Here is a 19,471-nt window from a genome sequence, read left to right as displayed (position 1 = left end):
AGCGACATCTTTGAGCGCATCGCCGGTGAGGCCTCCCGTCTGGCTCACTACAACAAGCGCTCCACCATCACTTCCAGGGAGATCCAGACCGCCGTCCGCCTGCTGCTGCCCGGGGAGCTGGCCAAGCACGCCGTGTCTGAGGGCACCAAGGCCGTCACCAAGTACACCAGCTCCAAGTAAACACCTCTGCTCTCACTCAGCGACACAGCTACAACACAAAGGCTCTTTTAAGAGCCACACNAAGGCCGTCACCAAGTACACCAGCTCCAAGTAAACACCTCTGCTCTCACTCAGCGACACAGCTACAACACAAAGGCTCTTTTAAGAGCCACACACTCACACTCTGCAGAGCTTGTCCTCTTCTGTCTCGTCTGTTAGTGATATAGTTACTAGAATAATGTAAAGTTAATGAGATAAATATTCAGGTCTGTTAATATAGTTCTGTGTCAAATGTGTTTAATTTCAGCACAATGCCAATATGATTAAGACAGTTCTGTATATCAATAGTCAGCTGAATGTGCTCTTTACCTCTGAATATATACACTGAATAAAAACTGGGAAAACATAAATACACAGCAGCCCAGGAACCAGACACATCTGTACCTCCATGAATTGAACATGACGGCCTCAGTGCACACAGCACCAACATACATATTACTCAGAAGTGACAATCTGAAATACTTTCTGGGGCCACTCTCTCTGTGTGGGCCCCTCCACCCCAGGAGGTGCAACTGCACCACCTGCACTGTATATTTACACCACTGTTTTACAGGAAGGCTTCAGAACACTGAGCTCCACAGATACACGTCATATCCACAGATGCCTTCTCATAAATCATAAATACAAATGACCCCCCACTGTTCCTCCATGATGCTGATTTCAGGTCACATTAACAAGATAATGAGTCAGAATATGAAGTTTGTCCAGAAGACTATTTTATTCTTTCTATGTGACGTCTGTCAGGTCACTGAGCCACGTCTCTCCTTTCTTGTTCCAATGCTCTGTAAACTATGTTAGGTTAGGGGAACGTTCAGCAGCAAATGTTTTCTTGTTCTTAAACTCCTCCTCCCCGCTGTTAACAGTGTTTCACCTCAGGAGCTCTGATAAGGTCTGAGATACTCTGTGAACAGCATCTCGACGGCGGAGCAAGCAGCCTGGCTGCTGGACTTCACAGCTTCACCCTGCAGGACTCCTCTCAGTCCAGACTGGAGAAAGTTCTATTTTGTATAGGTTTTGCCCTCTGAGGCTATAGGTAGTGGGTTTATCCCTCGTGCACACATGCGGCATTGAGAAAATTGAGTTCACGCTCACCTGCGGGATGGGCCCCACCCACCGTCTCACAATGGCTATAAATTGCATAGAGACCCGTACAATCAGCTCCTGACAGGCTTCAAAAACATGCTGATGCTCTGGGAGTTTGGGGGTCCACCAGGCAGGATTCAGGAAGGAGAAAAGCACAACTGACAACATCCTGAGGCTGGCAGAAGGGATTTTAACAGAAAAACGATAACAATTAGAGTCTTTTTTTAACATTGAAGAAGCGTTTAATAAGATGTGGCATGAAGGACTCATATACAGGCTGCTGGACCACAACCTTAAACTCCCACAGCAGATGGTGGTGCTTTTAAACAGTTTTTTAAAGGACAGAGACATTGGAGTAAGAGTGGGAGCCTCAATCTCTAACAGATTTAGCCCAGAAGCCGGTGTTCCACAGGGCTCAGCCCTCAGCCCCCTATTGTTTTTATTTTTTTTTATATACTTTATTAATCCCCCTGAGGGGAAATTCAATTTTTTCACTCTTTTGTCATTAACACACAGGTCTGAAAGACACACACATGCACAGACAGGACCTATACATGCACAAAGTGGAGAGATGTCAGAGTGAGGGGGCTGCCTTGGTCAGGCGCCCCGAGGGGTTGGGGGGTCCAGTGCCTTGCTCAAGGGCACCTCGGCAGTGCCCAGGAGGTGAACTGGCACCTCTCCAGCCACCAGTCCACGCTCCATATTTGGTCCAAACGGCATATTGTCCTGCCTTCATCCCACATACCGTGCCTACTATGTCCCTCGCTGAACTGTTACAGTTCGTAATCTTCGTCTCAGCTCCTCACAGCAGTAGGTTTATTTATTCCTACCTGTCATTTCCCCCAAACTGAAATTTTTTGGGCTTTTGGGGCCATGCGATGCGTTTTTACGCATGTTGAATGGCGGGGCAGGGAGCGTTTTTGCTCGCTTTCTTGAAGTAGGTGTGCTTGTGGTACCGGACGGACCCAGTGTGGCATGGACTATATCCTGCTTCGCCCATAACCCACTAGCGATAGCCTTAGAGGGCAAAGCCTATACGAAATAGAACAATAGTTAGGCCTACGTACTGTAACTTCAGATTCTATGAGTATAGGCGCAGCCCTCTAAGTTATGGGCCCCACTGGCTCCGTGAGTAGCTGAAGAAAAAGCTGTTCTGGGAGCTGTGGGTGGGGCCCATCCTGCAGGTGGGCGCAGACTAAATTTTCTCAGTGCTGCGCGTGTGCGCAAGGGATAAACCCACTAGTAGCCTTAGAGGGCTGCGCCTACACTCATAGAATCTGGAGTTACAGTACGTAACTATCATTTTGTACAGTCACAGGGGGTAAAGACAATCTCATCTGTGTCATGGTTTAATTTTTATTTTTTAAAGTATTTATGGTTAATAAAGTTTTTTTCTTATTTGCGCACATTATTTATGTTTTTGATTAAAATCCTTTTGCTAAAATGCCAGCAGAATGCTTATTGTATTATATGTGTCTCGGGGCCCCCCCTTCAGTCCCCACTACATTGGACTAGTCCATCTTACTGCGCATGTGCGGAAAGGATTCAGGAAGACAGCAGCAAAACAAAACGGCTTGGCGCGGAGAAGAGAAGAGGAGAAAAGAAGAAGACAACAACAAAGGTGAGAGAAATGAAAAGAAGTTACCCCAGCGGAGCTGAGAAAAGGAGAAAGAAGGAGGAGAGTAGAAAATTTGTCACAAAATTGACAAAAGTCACTAGTTTTTCCACCGTCACCACCAGCAATAATCAACCGGCCGCAACAACGTCAACATCCGTTCAGGAGGGTCCGTCGTGTGGAGACCGAGATGAACAACCAGTGAGTAACGTTATCAAAACTGTCCGAGAGGTAAAATTTTTCTATGTTGATAAGTATTCCTTTACGTTATGAATTCAAAACATTACAAAGTATGTAAGTAAATTATTAACAACTACTCACTCTGCATTAAAATGATCCCTGTCAGTGTTTTAGCTTTGTATTAATATCACTTTAATGTGTGTTATAATTTACTGCTGTAGATGTTTAAGGTTGAGCTAATTTTTAAATGAATTTACTGTTGGGCAGTTTAAGCAGTTGTCATATATTTAGCATCACTAGTCGATGCAAAACAGCCTGTTTTCAGCTTTGTCATGATGCATTTTCCTGCTGGTCCAAAGGGTTTTTTAAGAGTTTTGGCTTAAGTCACCCCACAAAGGAAGACTCTTTCAGTTTATCACAAATATTAGCATTAAATCATCGTCAATTGGGGGTGTGTGGTTTTCACTGGGCAGGAAAGGTTTGAAAATAAATGTAACCTGCAACGTAAATAATGCATAAAGCTGTCAGACAAATGTAGTGGAGTAGAAAGTGCAGTATTTGAGATACAGTGAAGTAGACGTATGAAGTTGCATGAAATCCTCAAATTTCTACTTTAGTACAGTTCTTGAGTAAATGTACTTAGTTACATTACACCACTGGGTACAAGCCTTACACTGTGTTTTGTGTGTGTTTGTTTTCAGAATGAGACAGGGGTGGGCTGTGAGAGCATCCTGCCAGGCTTTGAGGATGATGTTGTTCCACCAGATTGTGAGAATCAAGCATCATCCACTCAGCTCATTAGTCCACTTGAAGATGATCCAGCACTCTGGCCACAACAGCTGTCAGATAGGTGCAGAGAGGACCACTTCAGGTGAAGGACAGGATTTTCCCAAGAAATGAAGAGGGGTGCAGATTTACTAGCAGCAATTACTACATGCAAATGAAAAATGGAGAAAAGATAAGCAGATTGTGGCTTGTCTACAGTGAAAAGAAGGACTGTGTTATTTGCTTTTGCTGCTGCCTGTTTGGAAACAGAGAAAGGAGCAATCAGCTGAGTGATGATGGGTTTAATGATTGGAAAAATCTTTCAGCCCACCTGAGACAACATGAAAAGTCAGCTGAGCACATTGCAAATATGGATACTTGGCACAACCTATCACAGAAACTCCAGACAAACACATCTATAGATCAGGCAAACCAAAATCTACTTTCTCTTGAAGTAAATCGCTGGAAAGAGGTTCTGACAAGATTAACTGCAATTGTTAACCATCTGGCAGAGCACAATCTAGCATTTCATGGTCACTCTGACAGCTCATCTCCCTTGTAGCAAAGTGCACAATTGATGCAATCGTGGAGAAAGTAAAGAAAGCTAAATATTATGCTGTTATCATGGACTGCACTCCAGACCTCAGTCACAATGAGCAGCTTTCAGTGGTGCTACGGATAGTAAACTGTGAAACGTCAAAAGGTATCTCCATTCATGAGCACTTTGTTGGTTTTCTTCAGGCACTTGACACAACAGGAGAAGGCTTATGTGACTCATTTTTAGGGCACCTAGAAACACTGGGTTTGGACCTCTCCAACTGCGGACACACCAAACCGACATCAAAGAACTACATCGCCATGTGTCAGTTGCATTTGAACACACTACACAGACTACATCCGACGGCCAAGTAGCACGTACGTTCTGTTTCAGAGCTGAAAATGATCTAAACTTTATTAAAGATGATGTGTCATAATAACTGAATGTATGTAATGTATGAATGTACCATTAAAGAAACATGAGATGTCCTACATGTGACAGCCATCCTCAGCTGACCTTCTGACAAACATTTTAAGCTAGCTACCACACGGTGTTAGCTTGCTCGCTAAAAGCTGTTTCAAATCAAAGCTGTTTCCTTTAACTTAAATGACAGATAACCTAAAAACCTTTAAGATAAAAACACCAACATGAAAAATTACTCTGAACCATGAAAATGAGAAAATATCTCCTCACCTCTGTGTTTTGTGCGCTGGACAAAATGACGGTGCAAAATGAAGAGAAACATCCTCCTGCAGAGCCGCCATTTTAGACGTGCACATGTGCGTGCTGTAGAGGGCGGGGTATCTGTCAACCCCTTTTTTAATGTGGCCAATCAGAAACACACAATCCCCTGTCAGTCAAACACTTAACAGTTTTTAATTCAGCCAATCACCACACAGCAGGGAGAGGAGTCAACATTTCAACAAGCTAGCCATGTTAGCGCTAGCAATATAAAATGTGTCCTTTATTTAAATTACAACACAATTAACAATGAACCATAGCTGCTTGTTTATGGCTGCCAACATTAGCCAGCACACTAGCTACGTTAGCTGAAACGATGTCTATTGTGACTTCAAAATGATAATCTAATCTAAATCTCACATGCACAGGTCCAAAATGGTGGTAACTCTGCAGGGAGATGTTTCTCTTCTAATGTGGCTGCAATAAGCGCTGTGACAAACAACCCTGGTCTCCCTGACTGTGCTGTATACTACCTGAATTAACAGTGATGACACCGGTATATTATCACCACAACAGTAAAAACACAATGCAAGGATTAAAATCTTTTATTTCACTATCCCTTTAAAAGCGAATTAAACTGATATAGAAGTAAGTTATACTTTCTTTCAAACACAGTTAACTATATTAACAGACCTGTATATTTATCTCATTAACTTTACATTATTCTAACTATCACTAACAGATGAGACAGAAGAGGACAAGCTCTGCAGAGTGTGAGTGTGTGGCTCTTAAAAGAGCCTTTGTGTTGTAGCTGTGTCGCTGAGTGAGAGCAGAGGTGTTTACTTGGAGCTGGTGTACTTGGTGACGGCCTTGGTGCCCTCAGACACGGCGTGCTTGGCCAGCTCCCCGGGCAGCAGCAGGCGGACGGCGGTCTGGATCTCCCTGGAAGTGATGGTGGAGCGCTTGTTGTAGTGAGCCAGACGGGAGGCCTCACCGGCGATGCGCTCAAAGATGTCGCTGACGAAGGAGTTCATGATGCCCATGGCCTTGGAGGAGATGCCGGTGTCGGGGTGGACCTGCTTCAGCACCTTGTACACGTAGATGGCGTAGCTCTCCCTCCTCTTCTTGGACCTCCTCTTCTTGTTGCCCTTGGTGGTTTTAGCCGCGGCTTTCTTTGAGCCCTTCCGGCCCGCTGGAGTTTTGGTTGTTGCGTCAGGCATGGTTGTGTCTGATGAGTGTCGTTCGACGGGTAATGTGGCTGTGCTACAGCTGGTACAACTTGTATGCGCCTCATGCAAATTTGGCTGTGCTGTTGCTCGTACAGGATTGGCTGACACGCTCTAGACGCAACAGCGCATGCGCCACACGAGCCTTTCCAACGGTCCTGAATGAGAAGTGACTGAATGTGTAAACACACTGTGACACTAATAAGTCCCTGAAACACTGTCATATTAATATTAATTATGTTTTAAAATGAGGAAAAGTTATTAATAAAATAACAATTTACACTAACGTTTGAAAAGTTTTCCATAATCATTAGTATCAAAGACATTGTTGCTCATAACCCACTCTAAAGTTATTATACAAACATACACATGAATTAATACAAAATGTAGTGAATTGTTTTTATGTTGATTCATTTAAAATCAAAATAAAGATATTCATACATGATATATACATCCATTTCATCCTCGTCTTACCAACTAACCACCAGTGATGTGCTTTGATAACAATATAAATATTACTCATGTTTTTGAAACGAGGTAAATCAAATTTACACTTCAGATTGTTAAATTTAATAAAATTTAAATGAACAAAGACATTCCTGTTTTTTAACCCTCCCACTCCAGAATAATTAATGTGACAGAAACATTTACATGAGTTGCCACCTGGAATGCTCGTGGTATTCAGACTATGTCATTAAGAAAGGACAAAACTGAATATCTACTCAATACTGACTTTGACATCTTATGTACTCAAGAACTGAGACTGAATATGAACAATGATGCTGAAGATGTTAGTAAACTGTGGCAGAGTGGGAAATGTGTAATGTAAAGCTGATGGTGCTGGTATATTTTCAGACATCATGATGTTAACATAATCAGAAGAAGAGATATTATTCCATGAAGACTTCTGATGCTGGATTGTTATTATCAGGGTGAAAAATATGGTGTTATTAACCTGTACACAGCGCCAGATGCTCGTAAGAAAGTCCAGCTATTTAAAAGACTTCGAGAATTGTTATTGGTTGGATTTACAATTATTTTATGTGGAGATTTTAATACAGTAACAGATGACAATGACAGGTGCAGCACAATAGCATTTAAACTGAGCCCAGAAGGTAAACTCTTAGAGAAATCTGTAATGAAGTTAAATGAACAGATGTATGTGGAGCTGTTCATCCTTCTGGACTTTATTTTACAAGGTTTGACACTAAAACCAAAACTCGTATCGATAGGTTTTATGTGTCTTCACATTTTAAGGTATCCCATTGTTCAACTGTTTTCAACAAAGGTGTTTTATGTTTGTTGTAAGAAAGGTGATGACACAAACTATTATGAACACAGATTATAAAATACTTGCTAAAAGAATTATGAATAGATTCCGTGATATGTTAGTCGAGAGAGGGGTCAAACAGGGCTGCCTCTTAGTGCTGCCTTATACATTTTGGCCATAAGCCCTTTGATCAAAATAATCAACTCTGAAAGTCTAATCTCTGGTACATGTGTAGGTCCTCTGTGCAAGTTTACAGCAATTGCCTGTGCTGATGACATCACCGTTATTATAAAAAAATCAGTTAGAAATGGACGTGTTAACTAATCATTTGAATCTGTATGAACGAGCATCTGGTGCTAAATTAAATCAAAATAAAACAGAGGGAGACGAGAGGGACAAACCGAACATCAATGTTCAAGTTAATCACGAAATGAAAATTTTGGGTTTGACATTTTGCTGTAGAGACTGTAGTGAAAGAAACTGGGAGAAAAAACTGACTGAAATCAAAGAAGTAAAAAAATTGGGAGAACAAATGCACCACCTATAGAACTAGAATCAACATCATTAAGACCTTCATCCTGCCCAAACTCCTCTTCCTGGCTAACATCTTTCCTCCTTCAGATGAAATGAAAATGAAATTAAACAGTGTGTTAATGCAGTGTGGGGTACCAGCAGAGAGGTAACTAGAGAGAGATGTTCGGGTGTTTTACTGGGTGTCCCCCAGGGGTCAGTCTTGGGTCCACTTCTCTTCATCATCTATCTCCTCCCCCTCGGCACAATCCTCCATCACCATGGGGTCCATTTTCACTGCTACGCTGACGACACACAGGTCTACATCTCCTCCAAACCCACCACTGTCATTCCTCCCACCTCCCTCACCATCTGTCTTGAAGACATCCAGAGCTGGATGAGCAGGAACTTCCAGAAGCTTAATGGCAATAAAACAGACGCCCTGCTCGTTGGCTCCAAATCCACCCCAGCTGCTCGGCACCCAGACTCTGGAACTCCCTCCCCCCACACATAAGACAGTCAGACTCCATCACATCATTCAGATCGTGCCTGTGGATATTCTCATTCATCCAGGTCATAGTTATCTCAAGGCAATTGAATTGAACGCAACTGGACTTGGTTTTGTCTTAGAAGATGTTTCACGTCATGCTTGTCTGACTAGGCTGGAACTAGTCTGACGGGTTAGTCAATCATCTGTGGTCCTGTGAATCCCAACACCTGGGTTGTTTCCACACCAGTTTGTCAGACTAGTTCCAGCCTAGTCAGACAAGCATGAACTGATGAAGCCTCTTGGATAAGAGGTGAAACGTCTTCTAAGACAAAACCAAGTCCAGTTGTGTTCGATTCAGTTGCTTTGAGATCATTCAAATCCCAACTCAAAACCCACCTGTTCAAACTGGCATATTGACTCTAACTGGACACTGTGCACTACACTTGTTGTTATGTTGATGTTTTGTTTTAATGATGTCTTTTATCTTCTATGCTCTGTAAGGTGACCTTGGGTGACTTGAAAGGTGCCTCCAAATAAAATGTGTTATTGTTATTATTATTATTATTATTATTATTATTATTAACTAACAGAGAACTAATGTGTACAGGTCAGGGATATGGGGGGCTGTAGACCTGGCGTTACATTAATGGATCAGCTGCTCCTCAGAAATGTTCTTTGGACAGGTGATCGATCATTGTGGAGAAAGAGGGAGAGCCAGATCTGTCCCGTATTATAAATTAGTATATGGTGATTATTTAATAGAACACAAACATTTGAATATTGATTGGTGTCGTTCATCCAGCAAGCAAATTTTTAATACAATTAATAATATTAAATATGGGGGCTTTATAAAATATAAATATGTATCTGATAATTATAGCAATGAAGTGATAAATATATTAAAAAGTAAAATCATTCCAGAGACATCGGATGGCTGATATCAGTGGGCATTCTAATGTTTGTACTTGAAAGTTGATAAAGTTTATTTAAAAAATAAGTCCCTGAAACACTGTGATATTAATATCAATATTAATTGTTTTCAAACTTGAGTGTAAATTGTTATTTTATTAATAACTTATCTTATTATTTGAAAAGTTTTCTATAATTATTACAAACAAAGACATTGTTGCTCATAATCCTCCCACTCTAAAGTCATTATACAAACATATACATGAATTAATACAAGATGGAGTCAATTGTGTTTTTATTTTGATTCATTTCACATTTTATTTCCATCCTCATCTCACCAACCTGCAGCGTCACTGTCCCAGGGTATAAATGTGCTGGGTGAAGCTGCTTCTCTTTGTGTTCTCCTTTTTATAATGAATAAACACATCACAGGTTATAATATCAAAAATCACACACTCTCCAAACATAAAATAAATTACAGTTCACCAACACTAACTGGTTTATCATTATCTCAGTGGAGTCGTTAAAACCAGGCTCAGTCTGTCTGTATAATATTCAGGTTTGATAACTAATGACAAATTATCAAAATGTGATTTACCTTATAGACAAAGTGTGAGGTATATTTATATAACATGTATCACATCACATTTTGACTGAGAATAAACTACACTAATGAAATATGTTAATATTTCATGTCAGCAGGATTATTTAATACACATTTAATACAGAACTTTAAAAACAGGTATTACACATTTAATGTTTTTTTTACTTCTATGGTTTACACATGAGACTATAATTAAACAAAAATAATATCTATTGATTGATATTTGTGTATTGAGTGTATTTGTAGTGATTCAGCTGCACACACAAGTCTATTTATTGACACCAATAATTGAGGACGACTTTATTATCTTCATTATAACTGTGGTTCACTGTTCATGTTTCTGTCACATCAGCAATTTTCCTCTTTAAGTTTCCTTATTTACTCAAAAGATTTATGCTAAACATCGATGTGGTTACACTATTAACAATAAATTTCCATTAGAGTGACTTATGGATTTTTTTGAACTCGGTGTCATGATTGTTCAGTAAAAGAACTCTTTTACACAGCTAAATACAAGAAAATCAAACTGTTATTGTCTGACTAATAATCATATAGATTTATAATTTTATATCAGAGTTGGACAGAAGAGGACAAGCTCTGCAGAGTGTGAGTGTGTGGCTCTTAAAAGAGCCTTTGTGTTGTAGCTGTGTCGCTGAGTGAGAGCAGAGGTGTTTACTTGGAGCTGGTGTACTTGGTGACGGCCTTGGTGCCCTCAGACACGGCGTGCTTGGCCAGCTCCCCGGGCAGCAGCAGGCGGACGGCGGTCTGGATCTCCCTGGAAGTGATGGTGGAGCGCTTGTTGTAGTGAGCCAGACGGGAGGCCTCACCGGCGATGCGCTCAAAGATGTCGCTGACGAAGGAGTTCATGATGCCCATGGCCTTGGAGGAGATGCCGGTGTCGGGGTGGACCTGCTTCAGCACCTTGTACACGTAGATGGCGTAGCTCTCCCTCCTCTTCTTGGACCTCCGCTTCTTGTTGCCCTTGGGCGGTTTAGTGACGCCTTTCTTGGCGCCTTTAGTGGGTGCTTTGGCGGGCTCAGGCATTCTCGCTTCAGATGATGTCTGACGAAGTATGATACGATAACTCTGTCTCTGAGACGATACACTTTATACGTGTGTCATGCAAATATTACTGTGCTGTTACTCGCACAGGATTGGCTATTTCTCTAGACGCGACTGAGCATGCGCTGCACACGAGTTTCTGAAACAGTCCTGTATGACTGAAGCTGTAAACACACTGACATTTTCCCTCATTTTGGTATGTAGCCTATTGTTGTCTTGTATTGTCTTATATCTAAATTGTATGCTGATAAATTCTGTCTGTACATCTAATTGAAATTTAATAAAGTTTATTTAAAAAATAAATAAACTAAAAACACTAATAAGTCTCTGAAACACTGTGATATTTAATATTACTTATGATTTTAAAAAGTTACTAATAAAATACAATTTACACATAAGTCTGAAAAGTTTTATTTAATTTTAACTATGAAAGACATTATTACAAGTCCCTGAAACACCGTTGGACTATGATATTAATATGAATTAAATATGTTCTAAGAAGCATGAAGCAGTTATTGACAACCACAGTTTTCCTTTTCAATTTAGAAAGGGTTATGTCATCCTCCCACACCACAAACACTACATTCTTTGTTACAGAGGGTCAAACCTAATATTTTCACTTTATTAACCTTATTCTCTTCCGCATTGCTTCTGCTTTTGTTTGTAATAAATACAGGTGATTACAAGATGACTGAGGAACAGCATTATGAGACACGTTTAAGTGATAATCTAGTATGCATTAGGAATCTCAACCATGAAATTAATATATAGTCTACTGCACTATAATTCAATGTTAAACAGATAAATTACATCATTAACATGAGGACGTGTCTCTTCAGGTGAGAGTGTGTGGCTCTTAAAAGAGCCTTTGTGTTGTTGAGTATCTGCGGGTCAGTGACAGTTTAACCTCTGAAGCCGTACAGGGTGCGGCCCTGCCTCCTTTACCGAGTCCTTTGCCTCCTTTGCTTTTTAAAAAAAAAAAAAAAACTTTATTTCATTTCAAACACAAGTACAGACAGAATTTATCAGCATACAAATTAGATAAGACAACACAATACATGACAACAATACAACCAAAAGGATGGGAAGTGTCCTTTAGTCAGAGTTACAGTTCCAAGATGTGCCAGGGGAGGCACTTAGATTTGTCCAGGTCTGTGAGTACCTGCCTCACGACCATGTTGCTGTCTATGACAGTCTGATGTAGAGTCATGGCACATCTTGTTTTCCATATTTTAACACAAACTACACTGATGATCATTTGAAACAGCTCTTTGTGTTTCGGGGGCATCTTCTCATCCAAAAGTCCATACATAACAGATTTGTAGCATATTTTAAAATTCACACCCAGACCTTTTAAAATGCTCCACACCTCTTGTGCTCTGTAACAGTTCATTAGCAGATGTTCTTGAGTTTCAGCAGTTGATCATTGGACATATTTTGGTGGTAACGTACCAACTGCTCTCACTGGGAGTCTGCCCACTGATGTCAGCCATCTGTTGTCTCTGATGCTCTCTGACATGGTTTTATTTTTTAATATATTTATCACTTCATTGCTATAATTATCAGATATGTGTTTATATTTTATAAGGCCTCCATATTTATAATTATGAATTGTATTAAAAATACATTTGTTGGATGAACTACACCAATCAATATTTAAATGTTGGTGTTCCATTAGATAATCAGCATATAATAATTTATAATATGGGCCAGTTCTGTCTCTCCCTCTCCTTTCTCTCCACAATGATCTGTTCCCTATCCAGAGAGCATTTCTGAGGAATGCAGCAGATACATTTCTAACAAAAGCGACCTTTAATTTAATGCCCAGGTCTACAGCCCCCAAAACCCCATATTCCTTACCTTTATACATTATTTCTCTTTTAGTGACCTCTCTGGTTGTACCCCACACTAGATTAACACTATATTTAATTTCATAATCATTTTCTCTGACGGAGGAAAGATGTTAGCCAGAAAGAGGAGTTTGGACAGAGGAGTTTGGACAGGATGAAAGTTTTAATGATGTTGATTCTGGTTTTATAACTGGTACCTTTGTTCTCCCATTTTTTTATTTCTTCTTTGGTTTCAGTCAGTTTTTGCTCCCAGTTTCTTTCACTACAATCATTACTACTGAATGTCAAACCCAAAATTTTTATTTCGTGGTTAATTTGAACATTAATGTTTGGTTTGTCCCTCTCGTCTCCGATCCAAACTCCCTCTGTTTTACTATGATTCAACTTAGCACCAGATGCTAGTTCATACAGGTTTAAATGATTAGTTAGAACGTCCATTTCCAATAAGTTCTTTATAATAACAGTGACATCATCAGCGTAAGCAATTGCTGTAAACTTGGGCATGTGACCCACACATGTACCAGAGATTAAACTTTCAGAGTTGATTAATTTGATCAAAGGGCTTATAGCCAAAATGTACAAGGCAGCACTAAGAGGGCAGCCCTGTCTGACCCCTCTCTCGACCTCAAAGGGCTCAGATAAAACACCATTTACATTAACACAGACACTGGACTTCATATACAGACACTTAACTACATGAATAACGTTACCAGGGAAACCATAAGCCTTCATAACAGCCCAGAGGTAATCTCTGGAAATGTAATCAAAGGCTTTCTTTTGATCGAGCCCAATAATAAAGCATCCTTTGTCTGGTTTGGACACAGTTTCTCTAAGGATGCTCAGGTTATCCCACATTAATCTTCCTTCAATCACACAGGTTTGTTCTTTATCTATGATTTTATCTAATATATCATGTAATCTATTCATAATTATTTTAGCAAGTATTTTATAATCTGTGTTCATAATAGTTATATGTCTGTAGTTATCTATGTCAGTGTCATCACCTTTCTTATACAACAAACATAAAACTCCTTGATAAAATGAGTCCATACAGCCGCTGTTTAAACCTTCATTAAACATCGCAGTGAGGAGATCAATTACATCATCAATATATAACTGATAAAACTCAGTGGGCAGTCCATCTGGACCAGGACTTTTACCAGAGTTTAATTGTTGAATAGCATTCACCACTTCATCTTTTCGGATATTACCAGTGAGTTCAGTGAAGGTCAGAGAGCTGTATAACGGGACATGTTTTAACAAAATATTTACACAGTCAACTTCTATTTCTATTTTTTATATGCATCAGCACAAAGGTCTCTGATCACTTCTCTTTTCTGCTTTTCACCATGGACAGTATCACCTAAATTATTTTTAATAGATTTAATAAATTTACTTTGGATTCGTTTGTGTCTTGATTTAATTGCATGAATTAAATTTCCTCTGCCCTCAAATTCTGACTGGTTATAGATACCATACAACAGTTCATTGTTATATTTATCTAGTTGAAATTTAATATCTGACATAGTTTCTTCCTCTGCAATAGATCGTTCCTTCTTCTGTTTAAAATTAATATATGTCTTCATTAATATATCATAATTTGTATTTCTAACTACATTTATTTCTCTACATTTATATTTAAAGAAATCTTTTATTCTATGTTTTAATATTTCCCACAATTTAATATCAGATTTGGATAGACTTTTTAGCTGTATTATTTTACGGATTTCTTGTTTCAGTTCTATTAATAAATCTATGTGCTTTAAACACTGGGTGTTAAGTTTCCAGAAACCTCTGTTAGTGGAGGTTCCACATGACAGAAATGTTTTCACTAAGAAGTGATCAGAGAAGTCACTGAAAACAATGGGATACCTTAAAATGTGAAGACAAATAAATCCTATCGATACGAGTTTTGGTTTTAGTGTCAAACCTTGTAAAATAAAGTCCAGAAGGATGAACAGCTCCACATACATCTGTTCATTTAACTTCATTACAGATTTCTTTAAGAGTTTACCTTCTGGGCTCAGTTTAAATGCTATTGTGCTGCACCTGTCATTGTCATCTGTTACTGTATTAAAATCTCCACATAAAATAATTGTAAATCCAACCAATAACAATTCTCGAAGTCTTTTAAATAGCTGGACTTTCTTACGAGCATCTGGCGCTGTGTACAGGTTAATAACACCATATTTTTCACCCTGATAATAACAATCCAGCATCAGAAGTCTTCATGGAATAATATCTCTTCTTCTGATTATGTTAACATCATGATGTCTGAAAATATACCAGCACCATCAGCTTTACATTACACATTTCCCACTCTGCCACAGTTTACTAACATCTTCAGCATCATTGTTCATATTCAGTCTCAGTTCTTGAGTACATAAGATGTCAAAGTCAGTATTGAGTAGATATTCAGTTTTGTCCTTTCTTAATGACATAGTCTGAATACCACGAGCATTCCAGGTGGCACCTTTAAGAAAACCCATGGTAGTTTATGTCAGTCTTAAGGTGTAGGCTTGTCATCAAGCCGTTTCTCCTTTTTATGGGAGGTAAAGTGAGCTGGCCTTTTCTTTCCAACTAACTCAGTCAGGACCTCACTGTTTGACTCATTACTGCTCGGAGCAGGAAACTCAGGTGTGGGGGAGAAGGAGCTACTCTCGGACGAAGCAGACTCTGCATCAGGAGGAGAAGGGAGGGCGTGCTGCTGGCCAGCTGTCAACATGTCACTACTGAACTCAGAGCTGGGGCTCTCGCTGGCACTTTCATATCTTTGTTCATCATTTTCATCAACACTCTCTACATCACTGTTATCACTCCCTTCTTCACTGTCAATAACTAAACTGCCCTCACCTGACAGAAAGGAGATGTCGTCAGGAGGGGCTGGTGGCTGTAGCTCCGCTACAGGAAGGTGCTGCTGCTGCTGCTGCACGGGTGGAGTGTCACGCTGCTCACTGGTGGACTCTCCGGGGGGCTGCTGCCGAGCGGCAGGTTGAGGGCAGGGCTGCCGCTGAGCCGACTGAGTGCCGGGCTGCTCCTGCATCTGCTGGACAGGTGGAGTGTCACGCTGCTGCTGAGGGCGGGGCTGCCGCTGACGATGCTCGATGGTGGACTCTCTGGAGGGCTGCTGCTGATAGGCAGGCTGACTGCTGGGCTGCGGCAGCTAGACAGGGGGAGTGTCAGGCTGCTCATCCGACAACAGACCGGGCAGCCGCTGGTGCGTCGGCGGTAGACCCGGCTGTTTCTGTGCTCTTGCTTTGTTTGCAAAGCAGTGAGAGCAGGCGAAGAACGTGTGACCTGTTCCTCCACACAGGCTGCACAAGCCTTCTGCTGAACAGTCTTTGGCCTTGTGACCCAAATCGCCGCACTTCCAGCATTTGACAGTGTGACATTGTTTTACCTGATGGTCGGTACTGTTGCATATGAAGCAGCTGGATGACTGTCCGGGGTATATGATGTTATACGGTCCAAGAGAGACGGAACTTGGTATTGCAATATTTTGACCGGTTCTGTCTTTGTGCATCTTGACCTTGTACTTTCTGACTCCGTACCAGATGCCAAATTTATCCAGTGGTTTAGTGCAATGTAGAATAGTGCAGTATCTTTGTAAATATAGATCTATGTCATGGTCGGATATTCTTACACGTTTTATACATCTCCTACAAATTTGACCAGATTCATGTCAAAATTGGGAAAAATACACCCAAGACCTTGATGATGCTTTATCATAAAAATTGTGCGTTTTCGTCGAAGTGTGTCGCTGTGGCATAGCGGTGAATTTTGATGTGTGGACATGATGACAAAAGTTGCTGTAACTTGACTCCACGTAGGCGTCCCTCCACAACTTCACACACTAAGGACAGTCCAGCCCTGAAAACATCTACAGAGCAACACTGAATCACCGTCATAGCGCCACCTGCTGGCAACAGAAACCGACTATTTTCATTCTTTGATGTCCCTCTTCCAGCAGGTTAATCAGACCCACCTCAGATTTGCTGAGAAAAGTCCCAAGACCTCGATGATACTCAGAAATGACGCTTTTGAGTTTTCATCAAATGCTGTCACCGTGGCAACGCCTTATTCGCCATATAAAAGGGAAATTGTTTTTAAGAGGCAAGGGATGCTTGAAAACTCACACATCAGAAGTCTTATATCATGTTGTCTGATATGATTTTTTAATTATTTATTTGCTTTAATGCAGCATGGTGGCTCAGTAGCACCCTTTTTTTGACGGAGCAGCCCTGGCCGTATATTTTTCCTAGAGATATGACAATTGGTGGGCATATGCAACAGCCCAAGACGTACAAAAAAGCCTCTTGGAGCCTGCCCTAAAACCAGAAACAGGAAGTCAGCCATTTTGAATTTACTGTGCCACCTTTGTGTCAGATCAACCGATGCTGGTGACCTTCACCGTCATCTGGATTTGAAACATGAAGTGAAGACAAAGTGTTAACAGCGACAATGTGACATTAACACAGCTACAGTAAATCTGACGGACACTCCTTTTAAATGTGTTTATTTCTGTGCTTTTCTTTTAAATAATTTTAATATCTCTCTAATACATGTTTTAAATGTGTTTAATTTTCTTTATTCCTGTAGCTCCTATCCTAAACTCAGCTGTGAGTGATGACAGTCAGGATGTAATGCTCTGTCAGGAAGGTGTGGGTGGCTCTTAAAAGAGCCTTTTTGTGGTTTTAATTCAGCAGAGTGACAGCTCACTTCTTTGATGACTTCTTTGGAGCCGTTTTAACTGCAGGTTTCTTTCTGTTAGTGCTCTTGGTCGGCTTACTGGGCTTCTCTGCAGTCTTCTTGGCTTTTGACTTGGCCGCTGCAGGTTTCGTCACCTTGGTGCCAGGAGATTTCTTGGAGGGTGTTGACTTCTTGGACTTTGAGGCCGCTGTCTTGGACTTTGAGGCCGCTGTCTTGGACTTTGAGGCCGCTGTCTTGGACTTCGAGGCCGCTGTCTTGGACTTCGAGGCCGCTGTCTTGGGCTTGTTTGGTTTGGGCTTACTGCCTGAAGCAGCGGATCCCTTCCCTGACTTCTTGGGTTCGGCCTTTTTGCCTAGCTTGAAGGAACCGGAGGCCCCGTTCCCCTTAACGTGGACCAGAATCCCCTTCTCCACCAGATTCTTGAGGGCGGTCTTGACCCGGGTGTTGTTCTTCTCCACATTGTATCCGGTAGCATTCAGGTACTTCTTGATGGCAGCCAAAGACACGCCACCCCTCTGCTTGGACTCACCCACAGCTTTGCAGATGAGATCACCGACGGACAAGCTAGACTTCGATTTGGATTTGTGTTTAGAAGTCGCCTTCTTGCCTGGTTTGGCCGCAGGGGCGGCGGCTGGAGCTGGAGCCTGGGCCGGAGCTGTCTCTACTTCTGCCATGATCCTGTAACACAGAGTCTGAGCGGCTCTGAGCAGGCGGAGTCTTTAAGTGCGCGGTGAGAACCGTAGAGACTCAGCTCATCCTGTGTGTCCGTGCAGCCGTGCAGCTTGTGTTTTCTCCGCACCGATAAATCGCTCCTAACGGGCGGTGTGAGCGGAGCTGCAGGCCGACAGAGGAGGGGCTGATAGCGGACAGCTGTCTCTTCATATCCAGGTCATGTGGAGCTCTGGTGCTCTCTGCATTTTGTCCGACGAGCCTCCAAACCTCACCTACTCCCCGCCGGGACCAGCGCTGCTCGGCGGCTTCTCCGGATCATTTCTCTCCTGAAACGGTTTAAAACGCGTCACAGCCCCGCTAAAGGACGTTTTCAGCTGGATCACATGTTTGTCCAGAGGCTCAGTGTAAAAACAACCATCTGCTGTGGATGGGTTCGTTATAAACTGAAGTTATTCTGGTGACAGCAAACACACTTTGACTTCCTGTCAGAGCTGCTCCGTGTGTACAGGTGAGGACATGTCCTGTCATCAGGGCTGCGTCTATCAGCTGATCTGCTGTCACTGTGAGAGGCTGCAGGGAAATATAAAATACAATAATACAATAATTCTCACTCATAAAGAGAATAACTGTAGTTAGACACGTCAGCAGTGGTGTAAGGAACACACACACACACACACACACACACACACACACACAGTTTATAAAAAGCCATATTAATATAATTCACGGAGCTTATCTCTTGTCCTTCCTTCCTGCTGCTTTTAGATTTAAAACTCATGACTGCTCTGTGGATCATCTCATCACATCATCTTGATATTAGACAACATCAGCAGACATGTTCCCAGCAATCATCGTCGCACACCTGTATATGACAAAAATATAAAAGAAAATAAGAAATGAGTCATTATACATATACATATATATTTTAGGAGCTATGAATTATTAGCAGAGTCAGGTTACATGGATATGGGCGGTGGCACTAAGTGTGCCTTCCAGTATCCACACTACCAAACTATATATATAGTGTGTGTATATATATATATATATATATATACACACTATATATATATATATATATATAGTGTGT

The 19,471-nt window shown here is 41.3% G+C and overlaps 3 protein-coding genes across 3 annotated transcripts; all 3 read right to left on the bottom strand.

Annotated features, from left to right (window-relative positions):
- Positions 1-3,804: 3,804 nt before the first annotated feature.
- LOC126385613 (histone H2B 3-like) lies at positions 3,805-6,386 on the bottom strand. The gene has a single exon (XM_050037421.1). The coding sequence runs from the start codon at positions 6,299-6,301 to the stop codon at positions 5,921-5,923; it is 381 nt and encodes a 126-aa protein (XP_049893378.1). The 5' UTR covers positions 6,302-6,386; the 3' UTR covers positions 3,805-5,920.
- A 3,379-nt stretch (positions 6,387-9,765) lies between these two features.
- LOC126385615 (histone H2B 1.2-like) lies at positions 9,766-11,185 on the bottom strand. The gene has a single exon (XM_050037423.1). It carries the CDS (start codon positions 11,132-11,134, stop codon positions 10,763-10,765), a length of 372 nt encoding a protein of 123 aa, XP_049893380.1. The 5' UTR covers positions 11,135-11,185; the 3' UTR covers positions 9,766-10,762.
- Positions 11,186-17,573: 6,388 nt separating this feature from the next.
- LOC126385602 (histone H1-like) lies at positions 17,574-18,400 on the bottom strand. The gene has a single exon (XM_050037410.1). The coding sequence runs from the start codon at positions 18,384-18,386 to the stop codon at positions 17,718-17,720; it is 669 nt and encodes a 222-aa protein (XP_049893367.1). The 5' UTR covers positions 18,387-18,400; the 3' UTR covers positions 17,574-17,717.
- Positions 18,401-19,471: the final 1,071 nt, after the last annotated feature.

This window comes from Epinephelus moara, chromosome 24 (assembly GCF_006386435.1).
Source record: "Epinephelus moara isolate mb chromosome 24, YSFRI_EMoa_1.0, whole genome shotgun sequence".
NCBI classification, from domain to species: domain Eukaryota; kingdom Metazoa; phylum Chordata; class Actinopteri; order Perciformes; family Serranidae; genus Epinephelus; species Epinephelus moara.
This window is presented reverse-complemented; position numbering and strand designations above follow the sequence as displayed.